At 49.7% G+C, this 26,213-nt stretch overlaps 1 protein-coding gene across 2 annotated transcripts in view; it reads left to right on the top strand.

The window, feature by feature from the left end:
* Positions 1-25,248, top strand: part of NTN4 (netrin 4) — a 36,798-nt gene extending 11,550 nt beyond the window's left edge. Inside the window, exons 3-10 of one of the 2 annotated variants that reach the window (XM_082751828.1) lie at positions 4,058-4,330; positions 11,678-11,804; positions 12,243-12,431; positions 16,152-16,368; positions 16,980-17,092; positions 17,916-17,984; positions 19,785-19,955; positions 23,604-25,248. In XM_082751828.1, the coding sequence (XP_082607954.1) occupies positions 4,058-4,330; positions 11,678-11,804; positions 12,243-12,431; positions 16,152-16,368; positions 16,980-17,092; positions 17,916-17,984; positions 19,785-19,955; positions 23,604-23,740 (1,296 nt within the window). In that variant the 3' untranslated portion in view covers positions 23,741-25,248. Of the gene's footprint in view, positions 1-4,057; positions 4,331-11,677; positions 11,805-12,242; positions 12,432-16,151; positions 16,369-16,976; positions 17,093-17,915; positions 17,985-19,784; positions 19,956-23,603 lie in introns of both variants that reach the window. The other variant, XM_082751827.1, reaches the window with a different exon arrangement.
* Positions 25,249-26,213: the final 965 nt, after the last annotated feature.

Raw genomic sequence — 26,213 nt, 5'->3', positions numbered from 1 at the left:
GCTGTTTATTGCTGTTTGCAAACCATCTCCTGATGCCTTCCAGGCTCGGGGTGATGAGTTTGGGTCGAGGCCTTTGGGAAGCGCAGAGCACAGGGATGGGGCGTGCACGCAGAGCTGTGTGTCCCTGCACCCTGCCTCCAGAGGTGCCTGTTTCTCCTGTAGGTGTCTCTTAAACCTCAGGGGTGTTTCTGACCCGAAGAGCCCCCTTTATTGCTGCAGCCACGTGCATCTCAACAAAGGCCGGTGGCGGGTGGAGGCTCTGGTGGCCTGGGATGTGCCTGTGACTCATGTGGATGGCTTTGCCCTGGTTTTGTTGACTTCCTTGGGTCTCTGTGACTTCAGAGCCTATTTTGTTGTTCTCAGCATCATTCATTAGCATTTTCCTTCCCACTGTGGATATATATATAAAGATGCCCTTTCATTGCCTTTCGAGTGTAAACATAGTAGGGTACTTCTTGCAAAGGGACTTTTATGTATTTATAAATCAAGGTCATTGTGGTGCAAGCGGTTACTTGAGTGCAGCATGCTCGCAGCCACCGTTTTATTTATATTCAGGGCTACATTTTTGCATCTGGAGAATGGAAAGTAGCTAAGCCTTCTTGCGCCACTCGAGCAAAAAAACGTGAAATAATCAGCAGATCAAGAGCTGCTCATGACAGAGCTTCCCCGTGAGGAAATTGAAATGCTGTGAAAATTAATTAGGGGGAGTCAGTGTTTCTGTGTGCCCAAACCGCAGGCAGCCTGGCTGAAGAGCAGCACATTTCCATCCCACAGCATGCATGGGGTGCTCCCAGCCATCCCATACAGCCCTGGCCATCCCACTGGGAGCTGGGCATCGCTGTGGGGCTGGCTGGGGTGCGACCCCCAGGACGTGGGGAGAGGGGCAGCGCCTGGCCAGGGCTGGCAGCAGGCTCCAGGCACCACGCTGTGGTGGCTGGCATCGGGACACATCACAGGGTCATGGTCTAATGCAGGGATTTCAGTCTGCGTTTCCATTTTTTATTGAAAGCATTGCCTTTTCCTTGGACATTTTTCCTGGGGATGAGGATTCCTCAGCACCCTATCTGGCTGTGCAGAGACACTTCTCCCCCCACACAGATATCCTTGTGCAAGTCTTAAATCACACCTCTGTTGACATTGCTTCTTGCAAACATCACATTTATGGACATGGGAGACAGCAGCACAATTCCACGTGGCTTCCAAGGAACATTACCCTGAAAATCACTTGGTATTTTGTTTCGAAGACAGATATTCATTTTGTTTCCCTCCTAGCTAGTGACATTTGCTTCTCAGATACAACCTATTGCTAGATACTTATTTTTAAATGGAAGCTGAGACAAAGATTTGATTCCTGGGAATGTGCTTAAGAAGAATCCCAAACGTCAAAAGATTTACAGTGAGCTCACAGCAATGGGGATGAAAATGCCTTTCTGATAGGATGTATAATGGCATGTGCAGCATAGAAGTGCTGTGAGTTTTCAATTTATCACTTCCTACTTGTTCTACAAAATAGAAATTTGTCGTAACGCACACACCAAACAGCTGCTGATGTAGAGATCCAGTCCTCCCACCTTTCACTATCATGTGCGGTGCTGACTGTCATGTGGGAGGAATCACACCATCTACCTAACATCATAACACTAATTTTTGGCATATTGTCAGTAAAGCACTTACATGGAGGCCAGCAAGCCAGAGCTCTGCTCACTGTGGGGTGCTTCCTGGTGAGGCTCATTGTGTGCAGAAAGCTAGATTTTGGTGCCATCACTTCCTTTGCTGAGCAGGTGCATTTCCCTGTGCACGGTGGAGCACTCTCCATCCCTCCAAGGCAGGGGCCTTGCACTGTGAGAGCAGAAATGGCTTCATTTATCAAAAAGGATGTTCTGCACCTTGCTGAGCTATGCATCTTTGTGTAATCACGACAAAGCTCTCTTTGGCAGGAGCCTTGGGCATGACTTTTTACAGTGTTTTTGTGTTACAAAGAGTAGCAGGCATGGTGGCTTTGAAGGCAGAGACACCCCGGCCAGGCAGCAGCCAGCCCCGTGTGCAGGTGTACGTGGGGTTGGGGTGCTGGGCAGCGCAGGGGTGCAGACCCTCCGCAGCTGCATGAGGACGGTGTCACCCCAGTGATGTGCTGGGATTGCTCCAGAGACGGGCTGGGGTGAATCCGCAGGGTTAACAGCTGACCAGGGAAATCCTGCTGGGAAACACGTCCTTGACCTTATTGTGCAGCCTCTAGGGGCTGCAACTCAATCGGCTGGGACAGAGCAGAGAATCGTGATTTGTGTGGCGACTTACATGTTAGAATGACCGTTCTGTATCTTATTAAAACAGACCCACTGGCATTGGGTGGGGGAAGTGGGGGTGTTTACTGCGGTGGCAGGGCTGAGGCCAGGCTCCCCTTTTGCTCTGTGCTGCTCGCTGGAGCCCGGCTGGAGCGGTGCAGGGCAGCAGCTGGGAGACCGCTCTTTGCAGCCCCTGGGGACTGCAGATAGGGCTCATGTTTAGCATCACTGTTTTCAAGCAGCCATAAAAAGACATGTTTGTAACAATTTAGGGCCTGAGCTGAAATACTGGCTTCATGGAGATCAGTGGTGTGACTCCCCCTGAATTCCTCACCAGCATGATTTAACTTCCTCAGTGCGAAGGCACTCAGGATTATTGATTTCTATCCGCATTGCCTTTACTGGGGTTACAAGCATCAGTCACATGCATTAAAATGGGACTGATAAACAAGTCAAACTGAAAATAATCAGAAGAAAGTCTGTAGCTGCATATAGCATAAATTGTTCCCGTTTTTGTATTTCCTTCACCACTCCCATCTGAGTCAGGACAAACAAAGACTTCTCTGAGATGCATTTTATGCTAGGAACCCAAAATGCTAGATTTTACAGAAAATTCTCAGCCAGGCATTTTCCATCATCTCCACTAAAAAGGCATCAATGTCTCCAGTGTGGATGTTTTCCAGGGAATTTTCTTTCCATGCCTGAAAACATCTTGTGTTCACAAAGCCACTAGTGAGTAAGTGCAATCAGAAAGACACTGATGTAGTTTGGGTAAATAACTTGCCCTGGGGAGAGGCACAGAGCCTGATCACTTGGTTCATCTGGGTTTCTGTTCATACTGGCTCCATATATATTTTAGGAAAGCAGGAAAAATGCCTATGCTCCTGAAAGAGAGGAAAGAAGACAGCTTTTGAAATGTGTTGCTATTCGGTAATGCCCCTCATCAGACTCACTGCTGCCGCACAAGGGGCACCGCTACCCAGCCTTTCAGGTGGATTCAAGCCGCTGCTGGAAGCAGAGCCTCAGCCCACGAGGCTGTGTCACACTCAAACCATTGCCAAGAGCCTCATTTAACTGGTGCTGGCAAATATTGTGATTCATCACGCCTTCAGGAGCTAGTTAGCGGAGGGGTATTTAACCATTTAAAAAGTGCAAGCCATAAATTAGAAGTTCTGGTGACTAATACATGTGTCATAAATGTGTCATTTCGTGTGAACGGCAGCTGTGCGGGTCCCACGCTGGTTCTGTGTCACACTGCAGGCAGCCGGCCCAACAAGTTTAAAATAAACCTCTTAACGAAAATTAGTTATTTTTATCTAGTGCTCTTGATTTTCAGTTTGAGACAATATTTACCTATTCAATCAGACTGAAGTTAAACTAAAGACTGACTGATAAGTATTTGTTTAAGCCTCTGGAACTCCCAACTTTTCATTCTTTCTTATCTCGGTTTCCTCGACTATCAGCTCGCTGTCACTAATTGCCACACCGAGTCACTTCTCCACTAGGAAGTGGCCCGGGACTGACAGGAGCCAAATATTTGGAAATCCAAGCTTTGTTTGTTAAAAAATAAGCGTGGAGGGAAGGAGAGATGTCGGTGAGGACTCCCCCGCCCGATGACCACCCACAGGGCTGCCGGTCAGCCGCGGTGTGTTAATGGCCAAATTTAAGTTGGTGACACCACAGGGACCAGACTGGGTGCACCTAGAGACACAAGGGGGACAGGGACACGTGTCCCGGGGACGGTCCCACACCGCTGACACCTCCTTTCTGTGCAGGTGATATACCGAGCCCTCTCGCCGCCCCTCGCCGCCCAGGACCCCTACAGTGCGGAAGCCCAGGCGCAGCTGAAGGTGACCAACCTGCGCGTGCGGCTGCTGGAGCGGCAGAGCTGCCCCTGCCTCCTGCCGGCCCCGCAGGCCCCACCGGCCCCACACTACGCTGTCTACGACTTCATCGTGAAGGGCAGCTGCTTCTGCAATGGCCACGCCGACCGCTGCGTCCCCGTCAGCGGGTTCCGGCCCGTCAAGGCAGCCGGCGTTTTCCAAGTGGTACGTACACACGCTCGGCAGTGGCTCCTTAAAATGTTAACGTTTCTGTCTCCCTTGTCAGCCTGGATGCTAACTAGTGATAGCACAATATCTGATACAATAAATGAAGGGCATTTTGACGACCGAGGGGGAGCAGAGCTTGCCGTTGCTTCTGGAGCATCCTCAGAGACGGGGTTGGGTCCTGAGCTGAGGGGCGGGAGGGCTGGCTCTCACTCCCAGGCTTTCCATTGCACTTTGCAATACCAGCTCTGAGTAAAAACCTTGTTACCTGGTTTCCAGGGGACTCCCATCACAGGAGCTCAGAGCTGAAATCCCTTGGGACCGACCAAGACACAAAGCCCAGACGTGGCAGGCCAATGCCAGTGCCTCCCCGAGCAGCGGCATGCCTGCGTCCTGCCAGCCCGGGGACACCCCAATGCGTTGTGTCCTTTCTTCCCTTCTTGGCCAGCCCTAAAGGGACTGGCTGTGCTGGCAGAGGAGCTGCAGGGAAAGCCAGGGCCATTAAATATATTGCACTGAACAATGTGAAAAAGGGGAAGATCATAAAAATGTAAGCCAATTACTTGAGGTAAGGAGGTCTGGCATCTCTCCAGCTCTTCGGGGAACTCTCATTTGAGTTAAATTATAGTCTCAAACATGAAGCAGACATCATGTTTCCCTTCTAATAGAGCTGGTCTTGCAACATCTTGAAAATATACAAATTTGAAAGCATGCAGCGCTATGATTGATAAGCCTGTTTCAAGTAGTGCTGCTCTGGTTTTCCCAGATGTTCCCTGAGTGAAAGCCTTTGAAAGGAGCTGTTTACTTGGGATTATTTCAGTGTGATACAATTGCACGGGAGTGTGCCCCTGAGCACCGCTGAGAGTTACAGCAGAGACTGCAGCCAAATACGCTTCCAGTACAGCTACAGCCCATGGAAATCACAGTGCACAGGTAGCAGGCGGTGCTGTGGGAAGGAGCCGCTGCCAGAATCGCGCTGAAAAACAAAGCAAGAAATAGCAGCAAGCCCTTGCACCAGCCCCAGGGGACTGGGAAAGTAAACTCCAGTTATAAATGTGGCAAGAGTCCCAACAGTGACGTGTGTGCAGTCAGGCTGACTCATTCTGCGGTGCCTCAGAGCTTACTCTGCATGGCCCACAGGGCACGGGGCAGCCTAAGGGTGACCTAGCCCCATGCTTTGCAGCAGGGGCTCTGCTGGAGGGTCGGGGTGTGCAGAGGTGTCTCCTCGAGTGCTGAGGTGTTTCCTCTCCCGTTGCCCCTTTTTATACCATAAGACCAGGACGCCTGAGGCCAAGCCCCAGCTGTGCCAGCGGCTGGCCAGCACGTTGCTCTGAGGTGGGAGCAGGGAGTTGTGTCGTGTCCAAGATGGCAGCAAGACATGTTCACGCATGTGTGTGAGCAGAAAGACTGCAGGATCCGCAGCTGCTTAGCTAGAAGAAGTCAAATTTCTGAAAAGAGAGGAAGATTTCAGTTTTTGTGCATTTCACCTGAAAAAGCCAGTCACATAAGTGACAGTTCTGAAGAATTATAGTCAGTCGTTCAGGCATGAGATGTCTTCTGTATGTAACTGTATCTACGTGGGGTTTTAGCAGAACCTTCACTGTAAAACCAGGGACAGCAAAAGCTGGGAAACACATTACCGTTTCCTGATGTGAATACAAAATCTGGCTCGGTTCTTGTGCTTGTGCTTCAGAACACTCCTGAAAGACATCCCCTAAATTAGACAAACAGCATCACATTTCATGAGAGTTTATGATTCCTCTTATTCTCCAAAAAAAAAAAACTTTTCCCCAAAAAAGTATGCACAAGTTTTCTCAACCCCCCACTTGTTTTCAGCCTAGAGGCAAAATCCTATCTGCAGGCTTGTTTTCAGAGCCTGCTTGGCCAGCAGAAGAACCGGACGCGGTGTATTTGTGTTTCTGCTGGGCTGTAAGCTGCCGCATCCTGGTAGCACTAGGCATGGCTGCCAGGTCTCCTGAACCCTGAAGCATTTTGGCCACCTGCCCCGGCAGTGAGGGTGATAGAGTCTGACAAAGCCATGCGGGAATGCGGGGACACTGCTGGCTGCTGCCTGGGTGAGTTTAGGGCCAGGGTGCCCCGCTCAGCTCGAGACCTCGTCCCGGCCCGCTGCTGCGGCATTCCTCCCATCGTATGAATTTTTCCTCGGTGGCTGGGCCATCGTGTGCTGGGAATCTGACAGTTCTGAAGAAAAAATGTTCTGAATGGCTGAAGGGAGGCTAAAAGTCTGGCTTGGCCATGAGATAATACTGACCTAGGACATCCTTGGGTGCGGGGGCGGATGCGAATAGGGTGGCTCTGTGAATGAAGAACAGCTCGTTTCACCCCAGCAGAAGCAGGTCCAGCTCTGTCCACCGGGGTGGGATAGGCTCCTCTGGGATCCCTGTGAGTCAGGTCAGAGAAAAAGTGGGCATTACCGACTCCAGACAGTTGCTGTAAGAAAAAAAACTATTTCACGTCAAGGCTACTCTGCCTTTTCTTTCTCACTCCTCCCACATCATTTATTCAAAGGGTCACTACCCAAACCTTGCCAACATCTGCCCAATGAATACCAAGAAAAAAAAGTGCATGAACAAACACACCTCACACCGTACCACGCAATGTAGTTGGATTAGCGTGTGAGCACGATTGCATGGTGAAACAGCAGTGCGAGTAGAGAAATGGATTCACAGACACAGGAGATCCCCCCAGTGTTCAGCGGCCAATGAAAGACTGGGTTTGGGGCTGGTCCATCCAGCTCAGGAGCTGTGCACTGAGTTATTTCAGTGCCTACTTGGCCCTTTACCAGCTAAAGCATCCCAATGGCTTGTTTGCAACTCCAGAAAGTGTCGCAAAAGAGATCAGCTTGGAGACAGGCAGGATCTTGCAGTGTAGCATTCTGTAGTGTGGAAACCAAGAGCAGAAGTCCCTCACCTTGGCTTCACAGTTCAGTCTCAAGGTGAGGGCAGGGCTTCATCTGCCTCAGAGACTCCCTGGCCCTCCCTGACTGCAAAGCCCTGCAGCACCCAGGTGGTTCTCATGGTTGGGCTGAGCTGTCGGTCTCAGAGGGCTGTGCCCTTGCTGGGGCCACCTGCTTTTACCCCTTTCACCTGCTTTTACACAATACTGTATGCATCTTTGATCTGAAGAGAGGAAATGGGAAATGACAACCTAGGGAAGAAGAAGCTTCAACATGCTTAAGGAGTGCCCAAAGAAGTTTGGTGTGGTGCTGCTACCATACCAAGCTGGTACTGTTGCAAATGTGCTTAGACACATTTTTAGTAGTAGTCCAAGTCTTTAGTAGTCCAAGGCTGCTGTGCAAGAGCCCTGCTGCATAGCTGGGCAGTGGGAATATCCCTCTCCCTTCCCACGTGGCCAGCCCAGTGGCTGCTGTAAATTGTTGTCATGTTACTGACATCAAAAGATGCTGAAGGTCTTCCCCAGAGCCTCTGACAGAAGCCTATTGTACAAGGAATAATAATAAAATTAAAAAAAAAAAAAAAAGACAGCCCCCACACCCTGAACAACAAACTTTGTATTCTTTCACAAGAGCGAGATGGGATATGAGAATTTTCTCATGCATAAATTTGGTTGTCTGGTGCTCAGGCAGACAATACCTTCCTGCGGGCGGGCAGCAGCCAGTAGGCAGTTTCTAAAACTGGCACAGTGGCTTGAGTGCAACACGGTTTAAAAGCCATTGTTAGGGACTCGGCATGAATGGCACGGTTTTCCTCTAGGCTAATATCGTGCCCGTTCTCCAAGAAAGTAAAAAATGATAATTACAATACATTTTTAACAGTTCCAAGAAAGCAAGTCTATTAAAAACTGTTGCCCCTCCCAGCTATTTAGCCTATTTAGACAATCAGGCCTTTGGGACGTTAATTTGTCTTTAGTGTGTGTCTGCTGGGCTCTCTGCAAGGCGTGAGTTCCCGTGATACGAATGCATCCATAACAGGTGACTCGGTGCGTTTTATCCTCAGCACAGCATCTCTTTCGCCCTGTGCAACATTTTGGAAGGCGATAAATAGGGGGGGAGGCGTTTTATAAGATTCGACCAAAAAGCCCGTGTATTTGCAGTGTGAAAGGAAGCGCTGGAAGGTAATAATTCAGCAACAAAAGGCTATGGAAGGAAGCATGCCCTAGCAACTGTCTTTGTATATAGAAATCAGCCGCTCGTTTATCTTACAGAAGTCAACTTTTGTAACACTGTTTGCATTGTGCCCTCTAATGAGTGACGCTGCGACTGGGCTGTCAGGCTAAGAAGGGAAGCAGTGTGAAAGCCAACGGGGATGTAAAGACCCCATGACAAAATGAAAAATGGTATGAAAAGGATTTTCTGCTTAAATGAGTCAAGAGCCGTGTGAATGCTTAGAGCGGTGAGACGCACTGGGAATTGTGTTTGTGTACTTAGCAGTGCTCCGTAATGACCCCAAATGGGTACGCCCTACAGCTACATGTAAATCGAGGTGAGTGAAAAGGGGGAAAAATCTGCTCTTTCCATGTCAGCCCGTGTGGCTCACACCCTGCCCTCTGAGAGATGCTGAGATGCCAGAGAAGCGCCCCAGGCCAGCACCACTCTGCCAGGCTGCTTTCTCAGCCCTGGCTCAGGGACGCTCAGGGCACCTCACCTGGCATCAGGAGCTCACACACCTCTTACCAGCATGAATTTTCACCCGGTGCAAACAGCCTCTTGGCCACTTTTCACCTGCTGCCATTTCTCTTTTCCTTCTGCTGCCTCTTCTCCTTTCTTCTGTCCTTAGCCATCACAGTATTGCTTGAAAACTCAAAAAAATACCTGTCTGCCCATGGGTTACAAGAAAAGGCTTGCTAATATGCAGCTCTTTTGTTGTTTCCGATGCATAAAAACCTTTTCTGTCACGCTGGAATTATGTAGAAGAAAAAAGAGATATTTTTTTTCAATGGGATAAAGCTAGGATGGAGAGGGTTTTAAAGCAGAGCTGTTTTGGGGGTAATCATTATAATGCTATTGAAAGAGAATAAATACATCAGCCCGAGGCAAGGTTTTTGAAGTACTTAGGTCTGACTTTCATTACATTTCTGGAAAAAAAGGAATAGGGAAAAAAGGTATTAACTAAACTGTGTCTGTGAGAAACAGGTTCTTAGAGAGCCCGCTTCCCTCCCATCCCCTCCGCACCTCTCGGGGTCCTTCACAGAGCCCCCAGCTCGCCCTGAGTGGCTCTCCGGTTACTTTTCAAGCTTTGCACCCATGTCACTCATTTCCCTCCCCCACGTGCATTACAAGCCATCGTTACAAGGTGCATCACGCCCTGCTCAGCCCTGCTGGCTCTCTCAGGGCCGGCTGCCTCGGCTTGCACCACCTCAGAGCCCATAAAACTGCCCTTGCAGTGGCAGGATGAAGCACCCCTCCACAGACTGTTGGTCTTTTTTTAATTATTTTTTGCATTTGCACATTCTCTCCCATGCCTCTCTTGCTTTGGCCTCACGCTCACCAGAGCACCAAGGGACCACCTGAGTTTGACAGCAGCTACCTCTGGCAGCCTCAGGAGCCTTCCCCTCCTCATCACACATGTCCCGGCTCTGGTGGGTGCCTCTGCCCAAGCAGCAGGGCACGCTGGTGAGGATTTGTCTGGCCACAGATGTGCTTCAGGCTACCATGGTCGGGGTAGCACTAACCACAGGCAATACTGTTTTAGCAGATTTCTGTTTCCATGCAGCTAGATGCTTTTGAAGTGTGTGTGAAGTAGCTTGTAATGTTGGTTTGGGCTTTACCTGAAGCAGGTGTAAGAGCGAGAAGTTTTTTGGGGGAGGGGTGTAAATTCAGGGCAGTGAGGGTTTGAAGAAGGATGTTCAGAAGTGGTAGAAAAAATGAAAATGTGAAAGCATGAGACATGCTTTGAGAGTTAAATATTCCATCGGCAAATAAGTTTTGTTTCCTTTCTCTATTTGCCTCTCATTCTTTTCACACGTTATCACACATTTAAGCATATAGGTGACCTCACTTGCATAAGCCAGACAGACCAATGGATATCTGCAGTGAGGCCAAAATAGCACAGAAAGCAGTGTTATCTTAGCATTTGCCACTTTAGCTGAGACACTTTTGCATTCTGTCAAATTCTGTCTGTATCTGTGCGTTGCTTACACCGTCTGGTCGCTGTGCTGCATTTTACTTGTCCCCGCTTCAGTGATCCAGATATTTTAATAAGGCAGGAAAGGACCACTTGAAAGGTTTTCAGGAGGTTTCACTATTTGCCTTGCTGCTGAAAAGTCTTTCAAGGACTTTCAAGGCCAGTTTTGGAGTGTTATCTGCACTGGTTATTTCTGACCCCCCTGCAACGGGAGCTGAAATCTGTTCGTGAAAATAAAGCAGCCACAAAGTCATCATTAGCCAAGAGCACGTGTGGCGTGCATGCGTGTGTGCCTACGCAGCGAGCAGGGGTTGTTCACTGGGTGCTGCAGGTCCCCTGCTCTGCCCTTAGGGTTCTGCAGCAGCAGGAGAAGCGGAGCCCTTTGCTAAATCCCCCTGGCCGTAGCTTTCCCCGCATCTGGTGAAGGAAGGGGCAGCGGGTGGCGAGGCACTGGGCAGCAGAGGGGCTCTGAGTGAAACTGCACCGAGAAGCAAACCTCTGCTGGGGGCAGGTCGGGGTTCGGCAGGCTGGGAGCACTGACTGCCCCGGGCTCAGTGCCGTCACGTCTGGGGGCTGCTGGCTCCTGCCCTCTGGCTGCGTCCTGTTTTCTTTGCCTTTGCCAGCAGCGTGATGAATGCCAGCGGCTGACCGGGCAGCTGGCACCCGGCTTGCTACGCTGGCTTTTCGTCTCTAATTACCCCCTTGTGCTGTGCTCTCTAGCTGGTCAGTTCCCTGTCTGTCGTGAAGGTATCTGAGTATAGTCCCTCACCGTCTTTGTGCTGTCTCCAGTTTTTCCCTTGCAAGTCAAGGACAAGTTAGGTATCTATGTTCCTGGGGGGTTCATTTCTTTTTTCTTGTGCTCGCTGGTGTTGGCACTTGGCATTGAGATGGTGAGCGCTGCTGCTGCGGCATGGCATAGATGTCTCACTGTCTGGGAGGGAGAAAAAGAGAAAGGTTTGACAGTATTTCCCAAGGACGCTTTGGACCGTGGCTGCCTTTAATCTCTCCTGGAAATCCATACTGCAGCTGGAAACTCTGCTGGTGATCCTTTTAGATCTCAACAAGGAAAAAGGATTACATGATAGTACGACATGCAAACCCACAAGTACCAGTCTAACTGAACGTGTAACTGCAGAACTGCCTCTGGGCACCAGGACAGGCTCTGTGCTCGCCCTGTCCCGGTGCCCAAGGACGTGCCGGGCGCTGTCGCGGGTGATCTGACCTCGCTCTGTTTCCCCCCCAGGTCCACGGGAAGTGCATGTGCAAGCACAACACGGCGGGGCCGCACTGCCAGCTCTGTGCCCCGCTCTACAACGACCGCCCTTGGCAGGCTGCCGACGGCAAAACCGGAGCCCCCAGGGAGTGCCAGTGTAAGTGCCCGGCCGGGAGCAGCGTCCCTGAGCTTCTGCAGGAGGGAAGCTTATGCTTCCTCCTGTGCTTCCTTACATGTTTCCCAGAGAGCAGATGAGAAGGGGCAGGGGGAGAGCCCATGCCACCATGCATTTGTGGGGTGGGTGCCCATGGGGAGCCAGCATTGTGTCAGGCACATTTTGGGGAGGTATGGCCTCCTGGTGCTGGGCTGCAGTCCCACCTCGCTGGGGTTCCCCAGGGCAGTGGCAGCGCAGCCCTTACTTCCACCGGCAGCATCTGGTGCCGGGGGTTGCAATATGTCCCACCCGGACTCCAACAGGTTCCTAGGCCAGAGCTGCCATTCCAAAACCTGGTTCAGGTTTTTGCCTCTCTCTTCCACAAACCAACACCCCTCACTGCCTTAACAAGCCTTGCTGTTCCCTTTGACTTTGTCCCAGCGTGCAAGTGTAACGGGCATGCCGATACCTGCCACTTTGACATGGATGCCTGGCTGGCATCAGGCAACCGCAGTGGCGGTGTCTGCGACAACTGTCAGCACAACACGGCAGGGCAGCACTGCCAGCGCTGCAAGCCGGGCTTCTACCGGGACCTGCGAAAGCCCTTCTCCGCCCCCGACGCCTGCAAACGTAAGTCAGCAACCTCTCGGCAGTGAATTGCTCCCGCTGAGTAGGGTGTCAGAGGAAAGGTGAGATCCTCCTGCTCCCGCTTGGAGCAGCCTTCTTGTTTTCATGAGGGATGGGGAGCTCTCAGGATCTGAATTCCTTTTTGATGATGTCCGCAAAAAGCAACGGAGAAGTTTGCAGGACAAAAGTCTGCAGAGGCTATTGACAAATCTCTCCAGAGGATCCCTGTAGCTTGGGGGTGGAGGGAAGAAAGATGATTCATTGGCTCTCCTGCTAATTCTGGAGAGCAAGAGCTGCATCATGTTTGCATGCCTCCTTGTTTGGTGGTGCTGTGACCCCAGACGCGGGGTGCAGCTGGCGAGTAGCATCGCCCACGCAGCAGCAGGTGGGTATGGGGGGGACATGGGAACACAGGCAAAGGGGCGTTGCAGAAGGAATCACATCTTCATTACCTGTGTAAATAATTATTTTACTGCTGTATTATGTACACAAATTCGGGTTTTAGACAGTGAAGGTCATCACTTTTTCAAGTCTCTTTACCTACTTGTGTACACTGAAGTCCCACGTCTCCTTATCTGAAACATCAGCAACTTTCCCTCAGCAATTATTGTCAGAACTTAATCAAAGTATTTCTATTTTGGAATCTCATTAGTAAAAAACACATTTAAATCTTACACTTACACTCAAAGCTTGAGGGATTTTGTCAAGTACATCTACCTTTTTTTTTTTTTTTGACAAATTACAGAGCATAAAGTACTCAAGCATTTCAGGGAGACAACTTTCCCCAGCACAAACTGCTTCCATGAAAATGCAGGGAATATCTGCATGCTGTCCCTTCAAAGATCATATTGCTACAAACACACAGATCATTTCTCCCTGGGCTCCTGAACCCCTCACAGATGTTCTCCTCCCTAAGACCCTTTGCAGTTTCCCTCCTGGGCTCCCACTGGCTGATTTAGGGCTGCCAGGAGGGTCCTGCTGCAGCCACCCTGGTGCATGCCAGGTGCTGCCCGCGAGCCCTCTCACTCCTTGGGCTGCCCTGGCCAGGCTGTGGTGTTTTTTTCTCCCACCACAAAGTTTTCCAAGCCCTACAGCAGGTTAGGGCTATGTACCGTAGCTCCAGCTGAACAGCGAATGACTAATGACTGTTAAATTAAATTATATGACTGATTACAGCCCTCAGCTGGAACATTTCCAAGGACCGTGCCGTGGTTTGCAATAACAAGGGACAAGGGAGATGCCCAGTTATTCTTTCAGGGAAGGCCACAGCGTTGCTTACTTGCTTCTGGCTCAAACCCCTGTTATTGCTCAATAACAGAGCCGTGATGAAAATTTTAAAATACCAAGGTCAAAGTAAATAAAGGAGTTGTTAAGCCATAATCTCTAAGGATACTTTAAAGATTCTTGTAGGCGAAGAGCATATATAATATTTGCTCAGGAGTAGGTGTGTACCAGATAGAACAAGACGTTCTGCTGTTTAAAAGAGCAATCTGATGACTCTTTCCCCCTGCCATACCTATCGGTCCTTTTCTTTATGTCCCCCATGAATTTTTAAGCCTCAGCTACAGTATGATTACAGACAATAAATCAGCCTTTATAGCTGCCGAGTTTATTTTTGCTTTTAAACTGTAGGTTTTTGAGGGTAAATATTTGTCATTTCCAAAGGCAAGCTGTCAGCTCAAGAAACCACACCAGTACCAGCAGTCGGGGGGTGAAATCCACCCTTCAGGAATCCCTCTCACCGCCTCTCAGTCCCCGTTGGGGAGCAGGGATGGGCAGCTTTCCGTTTATATGGGCGTGGAGGTCTCGTGCCACATGCAACCATGTATTGCAGTGGGGAAAAGTGCCATCTTAATGCTGCTGCTGCTGAGGAATGGAAAGGAAGGCAACCAGGTGGAGCTTGTGGCAGGTTTTCCCTAGTCCCAGCCCAGCGGTGCCCAGCCCGGAGGGGTGCCAGCAGTGTGCATGTGGGCGCTGTCCCCAAGCCTCGTGCTGGCACCCGTGCTCTCTGCCCGTGCATCCTCTCAGTGTCTTCAGGACCAAAAAGCCGTAGCTCCCAGCAGCCCACAAACAGCGGGTGCATTTTCCATAAGGACTGCATTTTTCATAAGGACTTTTGTAAATTTTATGTTCTTTCCTCGCCACAGTGTTGTCATTGCCATTAAATTTTCCATTAGGGAAGAAAAAGTATATGAAAAAGCATTGCCTAAAACATAAAAAGCCCCAACACTAATAGGGCGGGGAGTGAAACTCCGCTGAAACTCAGCTGAGACGGGACTGGGCTCCCTCTCTCCAAGCACTGGCTGCATGGGGACAGGAGAGTGTCAAGGCTCAGTATTTCCCCCGGAGGGGCTGAGGAATGCCATAAATACCCACTGCATCTAGGAGGAAAATAGAGCATTTGGATACATGTGTCAGGTGTAAGAAACTTCACAGACTTCAGGAGAAAGGTATGCGACTCGAGCTGAGTGCTGTTGAAAACTATGCTATTAAAGGTACCAGAGTTCACTGCCTGCAGCTAGTTATGCAGTTTGTAGAGAGGCTTTCTAATCTTTTAATTTTATATAATTATATTTGTTTGGGAATGGAAAGGGTGGGGAAAAGTTGGGGATTACTTTGGCAAAGATTTTGGAATCGCAGTCTCCTCTAAGTTGACTGACAATATTAACTCATCCTTTAATATTTTGAAACTGCACTCCAGATATGTCAGAGCCCTGAAACCACAGACCTGTCATCAGATCAAAACTAGATAAATGTGCACAGCAGTAAGGATTTTAAAAGAAAGAGGGGTTGTGTCACACTCAGTGGCCTTTCTGTTTTATTGCCTTCACAGTTGCAAAATAAAAATATTTTTAGAATTTGGTGAAAATTTTCCCTCCAAATGAAATTTCCTCAGGAAATCCATTTTTTTATATATAAACAGAGATTTAGACAAAAATATTCTAGTATTCCACAGGGGATCTTTATTTTTATTTCATCTTTTGGGTTGCTAAAGTTGAATGATTTATGAACACAAAGCAATGCCATAGGTTTCATGGCCATGCTCTGAGCGGCTGCTCCCCTGCTCAGAGAGGGGTTTTTCCAGCTGGGCTCTTTGCCATCACACACGGGGCTGACCGGGGTGACACGGGGTGCTGTGGTCAGAGACCCAGCCCGGGTGCAGGGTAATGCCATGAGCCTCCCCGTGTTGGGCTTGAACTTTTGATAACCATATTTCTGATTTTTAAAAAGATTAATATCCTAGAAGGGAAAACAGTCCTAGTTTTGCAATGGGTATGAATTATGCTTCTGCTAAAAAAAAAAAAAAATTAAAAAAAAAGAGAGAGAGAATCAGGCAAGGAAAATTTCAAACCACCTATCTTAGGGTATTATTTCTGACTGGTGAGTGTGGTCATTTCTTCCAGCACATCCCAGTGCACTCCCAGTTCATCTCCCTGTGTTCAGGGTGCCGGGGAGGACAGGAGAGCACTGGGCACTGTTCTGGAGGAGTCACTACTCACATGGGCTCTGTGGACCCATGCCCCATGCCTCAGAGCATGCAGAAAAGTGCCTCTCTGGGCTGCCAGTGTCCTCATCCTTCTTTCTTTAATATTTTGAAATGATGGCTTTTATAGAAAATCAGACTTTAATTAAAATGACAGTTGGGCATGGGTTTCCTAACCTCCTGGCAGCCAGAGAGCTGCCAGTACTCCACGACTGACTCCCCCCGCGGTGTCCCCGCAGCCTGCTCCTGCCACCCACTGGGATCGGCCACGCTGCCCCTGGGTCCCCGCACCTTCTGCGACCCCAGCACCGGTGACTGCCCCTGCAAGCCCGGCGTGGCGGGGCCCCGCTGCGACCGCTGCCTGCCCGGGTACTGGGGCTTCGGTGCCGACGGCTGCCGGCCCTGCGACTGCGCCCGCAGCTGCCACCCGCACACCGGCGACTGCCACAGCAGCAGGTGAGTGGGGGTCCCGGCTGCCCCCCGGCATAGGGCAGGCTCCTGCCTGGCTCTCATGTGTGAAATAACTGCGAAATAACCACATCTGGAGCTGTCTGGGGTTTTGGGTGGAAGGGGCATTGATGCCGTGGTTCTTCTGGGTGGTGGGCACTGCTGCGGTGGTGTTGCTGGCGCTTGGTGCTGGTGTGAATGTAGTGGGCGATCTCCATACCCTTCACAGTTTTTTCCTCTCCATGAGCTTCGGGGAGACCTGAGCATGCGGAGACCAAAGGCTCGATATAGTTGCTGTTGCAGCTCAGTTTGCATCGACTGTGCTGGGTGGTTGAGCTCTGATTTCTAGAAGGCAGCATGTTTGGATAATAGCCCACTGTCTGGATCTCATAGCATGCTTTTCTACCATACCAGTGACATTTATAGCACAGAAGTTCCTGTAGCAGATTTTAAACCAAAACTGGGTTAATGGCCCAGGCTGAAAACCCTCGGTCACCTCTTTCACTTGTGTGCATTTATCACCACCAAGGCGTGTGGCAGAGCGGCACGGGCTGTTAGTTACGCTGCTTTCTGCCAGCGGCAGGAGGATGTCTGGCTGACCCTCTGCTTTCCCCCAGCAGCGCAGACCCCAGCTGGCAGCAGGAAGCTCTTCCCTTCCCACCGGCGTTCAACGAGAGCGAGCCCGCCTGGGGCTGGGAGGACGAGCAGGGCTTCTCGGCGCTGCGGCACTCCGGTAGGACCAGGGCCCCATGTGCCCCCGCCACATCCCACAGCCAGCAGCCAGCTGTGCCCAGCGCCCCGCTAGGCCCTGCTCTGGCACGGGTTGTGCTGAGGGGGCGAGTCGCCCTGGCCTGGTATTCGGCTGCAGATCCAGCTGGGGAGGCTCCTGCCCCCTGCCCCGCCGGGCTGGACGAGGCGGTGCCATGGCCTGGTGGCTGCTGACGGCCTCGGCCTCCCGCGAAACAACCAGGCAGGCAGGTGTAATTGCCTGCGTTTGCACAGAGCGGCACGATAAAATCTTACAGATATGATAATTGAGTTAATTGAGGAGAGAGCTCCATCATTTGTCCGGGCAACTTAATTTGGAGCATAAATTAGTATATCGTGTTATTCTTTGTTCTAAGAGCACGGAAGTCATTAATCTGCCTTAACCTCTGCGACGTTTCCTTCTAGAATCGTGTCTGGTACATTACAGTGTGGAAAATACCAAAGGGAAAGACATGCATGTTATTTGCATCCTGAGGCCACATAATAAGGCCTTTGTTTCCCTTCTCTTCAAATTGTAAACAAGGAATGATTGCCCTTGGACTAAGGCTGTGTGTTCAGCCTGGATCTGAAAACAGGACTTTTTGCAGGGGCTTGTGGACTGTAGGTCCTGGTGATGTGGCCAAGCCCCTTCTGTAGCACAAGGGCTGGGACCATGATCCTGCCCATCACAGCGACCACCTCCAACACCTCCTTTTCTCCCCAGCCAGGCCCACGTAACTCGCCATTGACCCCTGCAAAGCTCCCTGCTGGGAGGAATGATTCACATTCACTTTGCTTTCTTCCCACAGGTAAATGTGAGTGTAAAGAGCAAGTTTTGGGCAATCCCAAGGTCTTCTGTGGGATGAAGTACACCTACGGTGAGTTGCGGTGAGGTGGTGGGGGCCTACAAGGAGGTCCTACAGAAATATGGTATTGGACCAAACCTCTCTCTGAAGAGGGGAGCAGCATCCCCTGAGAGCAAACTCCAGCACACAGACACAGCCTGACATTCAATCACTGTGCAGGGGATAAGGGAGGCAGTGTCCCAAGCCCCTGTGTCCCCTAACACCTCTGCATGCACTCAGTAATGCAGTGTGTCAGCCCTGCAGACCCATGGGCTACTTGGTCTCAGGACAGATCTTTGCACTTCCCAAGGAATATAGATCCCATGGTGCCTAGTCAAGCTGGGTGAAGCATCTTGCTGTTAGGTGCCCCTCTTGCTACCAAATTACCCTTGTGCCGAAATCATGGGAAGGCAAGAGCTGGAAGGGCCCTGAGAACTGTTACAAAAAATGAGTCACTGAAAATCTCTCTATAGACCAGGTGCCCCACATGTGGTCTAGAATCACTAAATCTGACTTACACTGAGTGGAAGGAGAGACAGGGATCACCACAGAAGACAACACACAGAGAAGACAGCTCTGGCAGCCACTTCACCCTGTCGGCAGAGCTCAGCTGATGCAGTGGGGTGATGTGGGCATTGCACATTGGATCTGAATGAACGAGAGGAGGCACTTTATTCCCCAAGACCTCTCTGGTCTGTGCCAGTGAACCACCTCCCTCATACTGCTGCAGAGCAAGGAATGCTTTGTGCAGCACTCCCTCCCGTCAAAGCCTTCCAGAGGTTTCTTGCACCTGTTTCGTCTTGCGCTAAAGTTGAAAATGTGCAGGGAGATAATCCACACCTCTGCAGGCTGTGGAGCAGTCCACAAAGAGAAGTTCAAGGGGCCGCGAGTTGTTGAAATATAGCTCTGGCTTAGTGATATTAGAAAAAATCTGATTTTGCTTTGCTTTGCTTCCTGGCTGCGATAGTGACTGTGTTTAATCTTGCAAAAGATAAGAAATGAAAAAAAAGGCACGAAAAACCCAAGTTCATAAATCTTATCTAAAGTGCACTCAGGCTTCCCACCCTTTCATCACTCAACATGCAAAGGTGTCAGCTCAGCTGGAGAGACAGATGAGTTATGGGGCTCATCATGAGTTTCAGGAGGCCATACCATCAGAGGAAAGGTTTCCCCGTGGTTCATAACATGCAGTGCTGAATAAAGCACCGCTGGAGGCATCAGTGTGGTCCAGGGCTGGCTGGTGTGTGGAACCTGGGCCCTGAGCCTCCACCACATGGGTTCTGCTGGCAGTCATGGGGTATCCTCCTTCTAACCCCATCCCACAGGGGATACCAGGTGATTGGGGTGTGCCTGTGAGCAAAAACGCTCCATGATTTGCCTCAGTCCCCACCAACGTCTCAGTCTCTGCGTTTGGATGCGGCGGTTCTTCAAAGCAGGTCCCAGGCAGGATGGGGACAGCCCTTCACATCCCTGCCTGCTGCCTCGTCTGCCTGGCCAGAGCCCTGCAAGCCTCAAGGCCCATCCCTAAAACCAAGGCTCTCTCTGGGGAAAATCTTGGCCCTCACAAGTTTTGAAAATGAGGTCATAGGGCCTCTCCCACTGCCTGCGTGGCAAGTTCAGGGGCTGTGGCCAGACCATCTGGTGGTGTCCCTGCCCACAGGTGTGGGGACAAGGGCATTCCCCCTGCAGCTGTGCTCCCCAGCAAGGAGCATCTGGCTAACACCAGTGTAGCACAGTCATTTATCTCACCGTTTCACCCAGACCTGCACTAGACACAAAAAAGACCACTGTAAATTATTTATATATTGCTGTATTTAATTCCTATCTTCTCAGTGATAAAGACAAAGATCTTGTCAGCGCATGACAAGGGCTCCCATGCTGAAGTCAATGTGAAGATCAAGAAAGTCTTGAAATCTACAAAGCTGAAGATCCTGCGGGGCAAGAGGACGCTCTACCCTGAGTCCTGGACTAACAGAGGCTGCACTTGTCCAATCCTCAATCCTGGTAGGTTTGAATCCCCAGGAAATACATCCCCACCGTATTCACACAGATTTCATCCTCAGTCCTCAGTCCCCTCATGCCAATGAGTTTAAAACTGCAACCCAGTGCTCATTAAAGTATTGGCTTCTAAATCATTTGGGTTCCAACAGCAATCTCTGTCAAATTTGAATTTTGTAGAGAAAACCTTGGTTCATTCTGCAGACTTTTGCAAGTACAATTGCTCTTCCTGGAGCGTAGTAACAGCATTACAGCTGTACCAGTCTCAGTGTGTTCCCACAGGGAGGTAGATGGATGTTGCACCATGACTATATGTCAGATCTTTCCAAAACTAATGCTAATTGGAATCCATAAAAGCACATTTAAATCTAATCTGTGTCATTATATTGTACTGAAGATAGAGTCTAATCTCAAGAGAAGATGTCTCTTTCAAACTAACATTAATTAGCATCTGCAAGGTTCAGAGCCTCTCTTATGGCTCTCATAAGAGCCTCTCTTATGCAGTGCAAGGGAAGCTTTGGCTTCATAGTTTTTTCTCATCTTTCACTGAAATGAAGTATAATCAGTTCTGGTTAAACTGTGCATGTAGTCCCCTTAGGAGGGGAAATGCATAGTCAGGGTTTTCTTCAACAGAGCAAAACCAAGATACGGTTGACACAGCTTTCTTTACAACTCCAAGATAAACCAAGAGTTACTAACTCAGATAAAGGACTTTTCTTTCTCTAAAGTGCATACACTGCCTGGCAATCACTGATCAAAGTGTTGACTTCAGTACTGAGATTTCTTCTACATGTGCAGCATTAGGAGCTTCCTTAAGGGGACGGTGCTGTCTGCAAGGCTGTATCATACAGAAAGGTTACTCATTGATGAGGCATTTGCAGTCTTCTTTCATGTCCACCGGAGTATTTGGCTTTGAAGGCAGCCTGCCCTGATAGCATGGCTGCAGTTGGTCAGGTGCAAGGGTCAGATGGATCAGCAGCATGAGGCAGGACTTCACTGTTTAAGCACAGCAAGACTTTGGGTAGTGGTAAAACACCATAAATCTGTAATGAAATAGATACAGATGTTTTAATTTTCTGTATGCAATGCAAACACAAGCCAGAAAGCCCAGGTGCATACTCTGCCTTAATACAAACCTGGAGGAAAGCAACATAAGCTTTCAGACACTGACTGCACGGGGCAGCCCCACACCTGACACCCAGCTTTGTGAGTCTGTAAGCTTCAGGGAGCTTCCCTGATTTCCCCCAGCAGAGAAGAGAGCAGCGAACATAGTCCATTAAGATTGCTGCTGCTTAGACATCAGCGGAGGAGTGGGGCTGCGACTGTCTTTAGGTGTCTGACACATTGGGAGTTATCCCCTTCTTGGCCACTCACAACATCACTGCCACACCACACGACCATCACCTCCATGATATTTTAGGCTTCTGCAAAGTGTCTACTGAGCTCTCTCCACTGCAGGCCATTACATCTTAGCAGCCCAGCTTCTCCCCGTGGTGCTGCAGAGGAGCCTGTTTCTCCCAGCCAGCTGCAGAAGGAGTCGCAGCAGCTGGTTCAGGGCAGTGGTGCGTGCGCTTGGGTCCCATCCCATACAGGGAGCCCATTCCTGTGTCTGCAGTGTTGCCAGCTCTTATGACTTACCTCACAAAGCTTGATGTTTTCTTGAAATGCAGCTGCTGGAGTTCGGAATATCTCTTGGTCCTGGTGGGAAACTTGAAAACATCAGCTGAGTGCACCTTAAAGAACCAATCAATCAAACACTTCAAAATGAAGAAAAAAAGGGGGATCCCAAATATTTTTTACTGTCTCATTATTTCCTTCAGCTACCACATTCATTTCTGGGTGGTTGGCAATACCATATTAGCAGACTTAACCCTCTCTCGGAGTAGAGCTTGTGACCTCCAGATGAGTAAACCACCACCACCAGCAGGATAAAAATCCAAGCTGACATAAAGCAATTTCCTGACATCTAGCTGTAATGAAGATCACATCTCCTAAAAACATAGAGGAGATTTTAAAAACTATATAAAAGCAGAAGAAAGAAAAACAAATTTTTGTTGTGTTTCACAGTGCTGATGTGATACCAAATGGAGGGTAGGCTCTTAAATGTTCTGACACGAAATAAAACCTCCCTGCATTTATCAGATCTCCACAGGCTGTTTCCAGATGATAAATGTGCTGAGGTTCCTGAGAGAGGGTGTTCCCCACACTGGCACACCTTCCCTCGCACACAGGCTCACTGGGGCAGGCTGGGTTTTTGGGAGGACAGAGAAAGATGCCAACATCTTGGCTGTCTGCGTGGAGCAGGAGCCCGTCCGAATCTCAGCTCTGCCACACACACATGCACAAGCAGAGCACTCCCTGCTAGCAACACAGGCAAAGCTCACAGCCTCTAGTGCTGGCTTGTGGCACCTCGGTAGTTCATTTTGTTTTGGTTTTACACTTCTGTAAAGTCAAATTGACGATCTAGGAGGCTGAATCTTCCTACAGAAAGAGAATCAGCAGCCAAAGCAATATTAGCTTTCTCTCGGAGAGCGTGTGCCACATTTTTCTCTCAAGGGAGTAGATTTAGGAGCCCTTGAAAAGTGATGTTTACAGCAGCAGGATTGACATGGCCAAACTGAAGGTCTCACAAAGGCTATTCCTGCCAGGCACATATCCTGTGTTTACTTGGCAGAAGAGAGGATGTGTGTGCCCAGAAGCTCAGATGGAGTAGATAACAAATTGTATTGAATTAAAGAAAACATGCTTGACCTTTAAAGAGAGGACACTGTCCCCCTGCCACAGCGTTCCCTTATGAGCAGCAAAACAAAAACCCAAGGAAACACGAGCTGACTGCCTGCTGCGCCAGGCTGAAGCTGGGTGACTGGAAGGGCCCTGGGCCCCCACCTGCCCTGGGGCAGCCTCACCCCGTCCTCCCCCCAGGCAACCTCTGCGTGGCTCCAAGTGCCCTGTGAGCCATGCCCCAGAGCCAGGAGCACCTCTCCACCCTCCCACCAGCATCCAGCTGGAAAACTGGGCTGGTGCATGACATCCTGGCAGTGCCAGGGTACAGGGAGGATGCTCGCATGCCACTCATATATACACAGGCACATGAATGCTCCAAACAACCACTGTGGAAATCACCGGGAATGTCATTTCTGAGAAAATGCAATGCACTTTTACAAGGAGGTTCAAAGGAAAGTTTTTCTCCCCTCTATGTTTCATTTACCCCACAGCATCAGGAGGATTTTGAGCAGTACACAAGCACGGGGCCATCCTGCACGGTCACTGCTGGAATGAGCTCAGCTGACCAATTTCCAGGTATTAAGGGAGGCCTGAGGCAGGTGGCTGCCAAATGAGTGCAGCATCAGTTTGTAAACAAGGTACAGAAACTTGTCCTGCCAACCCCAAGACCTCAAATTCAATTTATATTCTAAATAAGCAAAATCAAAGCTTGCTTATAGCATCTCTGTGACAGCTGCACTTCTGGGATCATTTTTGCATAGATACAGATGGAGGTGTAGATATGCAGACATAGTTGAAAGTCATAAATGCCAATATTTCTCTGTGTAAGTGCTTTTTTACTCAGGACTAGATAGTTCGGGCTGTTTGCCACAATTAGAGCCCTCATGAGCACAGCGCTGTGCAGTCCCTGACCACTTTGCTGGTTTGCAGGCTTGGAGTACCTGGTGGCAGGACACGAGGATGTGCGGACGGGCAGGCTCATCGTCAACATGAAAAGCTTTGTCCACCAGTGGAAGTCAGCTCTTGGAAGAAAGGTCCTGGAGATTTTAAAGAGAGACTGCAACTAGATGTGCGCGACCACTAGGGCATTTCTTCATGCACAAAATGCAAAAGCCTTCACAGAGGGAAGATCTCTAGGATGAAAACTGGAACGTAAGAAAATAGTGCCAAAACGCGTAGCGAGGCGTTATGATTTGTAGGCGCTGTCTAATTTAACCCTTCCTGGTCAATGCCCATTTACTCGCCTGTAGCTTTCTTGCCAGGCGCTCCCTGAGCCTGGCTCTTTGAGGGAAACAGAAGGGAGGGGGGCCTCTGGTCTGGCTCCAGGGCAGCGCCAGAGCAACACCCACAAAGCCACCCATCACCCCGACCTATTTTTCCACCTGCCAGGGGGAAAGCCTGCCCATGATCTGCAGCTGGGAAGTGCTGCCAGTACCACTAGCATGGATCTGGAGTCACTCCCAGAGGCAGCTGCAGGGCGGGCAGGGCTGGCAGCAGGCGCCCGTGGCAGAGGGCTGGGTGCTGCCTGCTCCTCACCTCGCCATCCCACTGGAGGCTGCAGGGGCTCAACCCCCTGCTCGTGCTCGTGCAGGCAGACGTGCCAGGTGGCGTGAATTCCTCTGCCCTCGTGCACGTGTGAAGCAGGGCGGGTGCTGGCTCTCTGCCTTCGCTGCGGAGAAGAGCCGGCTCCGCAGGGCACGGCGTCTCTGAGCACTTGTCCTTGAAGTGTTAAAATATGAACCCAGCCCCTTGTAAATATTTCATTGTATAAAGCACTTTACTACCTGCCACTTCACGGTGTGGAAGGCCGGATTGTGTTGGGGAACGAAGAGGCTGAAGGTGGCACTTGAGAAAACCTTCTTGAAACAGAAGCACTCCTGAAGACGCCCCAGCTGGACAGTGTTGACGGCATAAAGGGAACAGCCAGCCTGGCACGGGCCGCTCACAGCATCCCAGGGTGCAGTCTGAAAGATAGTAAGCATTTGCACTGAAGTCCCAGCTTCAGACCAGCGCTCGGACTCCATGGGCAGGACTCCAGCAAGACTTGGCAAGCAGTACGAAAAGAAGAGACTTTGGAATAAAAATGCAATTGCCAGAGGAGGAAACTCTGCCTGCAGGAGAAGGAGTGGATCCGGAGAATGGAAAGGACTCCCGTTCACATATCCCTACCCAGTGATTCACGATGGGCCTGGAGTTTATTTTATTTTTATGTTAGTATTTAAAACTGAATGTTTGAGTTGTTTTCTTCTGTGTTATTGTTTGCAATATATACGGCCATTATACTTCCTCATTAACACCAGTATGGAATATAGCACAGTTTACTGCAGTTTTCAGCACTAAAGTATATCTTTTCTGTAAAGCATCTTTAAACCACCTTGCATAGAGTGTATTTTGTTCAGGAGTATGAGAGGAAAGAAAAGGCAGACTTAAAACATCATAAAAGTTACAAGCCTACCAATCTGCTTTACGTATGTATTTTTCTTTCAAGGTCCTGTGGACTCACAAAAAAAAATGATACTATTTTGGTAATTTGTTTTTATATCTCATCTATGTAATAAATATATTATGATTTCAACATCTTCGTCTCCTGCTCCTGCTTATACTGCTGGCATTGTGGTCTTCATGCTACTGAAGAGCACAGCTGAGTGTGAAGAGAAGCTGCTGTGGGGCATATTTTCCTCCCTGGGGGGTAACATTTGCCATATGATAAAAAGCCAAGTCACATGGATGGCTCACAGAAAGCTAGCTTCAGGTCTCTTTGAGGAGTCGTAGTCATAGGCTCTTCTCAGAAGATGGGGAATTGCTACCTAAATATTTTCAATGCTGGCTGGATCCTTGCATCCATACAAACTTGGTGGTTGATCTGCAGAGCAGTAACCAATAAACACCAAGTCAAGGACAGATGAAACCAGGCTCGCTGCCTACATTTGAAATATTTGAAACTATAAAGGAAAAAAAAAAAAAAAAAGGCTGTAGGAAGCAAACACTGTGGCAAAATGTGTTCAAGGGCACTGCAGAGTGAAATTAAGTACCAGAAATGAGCAGCGAGGAGGTAGAGGGTCTTGGTGGGGCTGTTAGGGACCTTGACTTCTGGATGTGGACTCTGAATCTGACTGAGCTGGGTGCAGTCTCAGCTCCCATGCCCTGTGGTGTGAAGTTTGTCATGCAGCCTGAAGTCACAACAGGGCCAAGCCAAGGACTCTACTGCAGAAAGGCTGACTGTACCTGCAGTGAAGCACAGAGTTGAGCCATCAGCAAAGCAGGAAAGCAACCCGACATCAGTAGTTGCCTCCATTCATGTGAGATCACCTCACAGTAGTAAGGTGGCCAGGCAGCCAGAAAAGCATATTTGGACATAAATCTTCACAACTGAGTGATTTTATCATAGAATAAATAGATCCATGGAGAAGCATAGAATGGCTTGGGTTGGAAAGAACCTCAAAGACCACCTGGTTCTAACCCCCCTGCCATGGGCAGGACACCTCCCACCAGCCCACCCAGTGTGTCCAGATATGGACCTATATTCCAAACATATGTTCT

Source organism: Aythya marila, assembly GCF_965140915.1.
Source record: "Aythya marila genome assembly, chromosome: 1".
NCBI classification, from domain to species: domain Eukaryota; kingdom Metazoa; phylum Chordata; class Aves; order Anseriformes; family Anatidae; genus Aythya; species Aythya marila.
The sequence above is the reverse complement of the archived record's forward strand: the minus strand, read 5'-3'. Positions and strand labels throughout refer to the sequence as shown.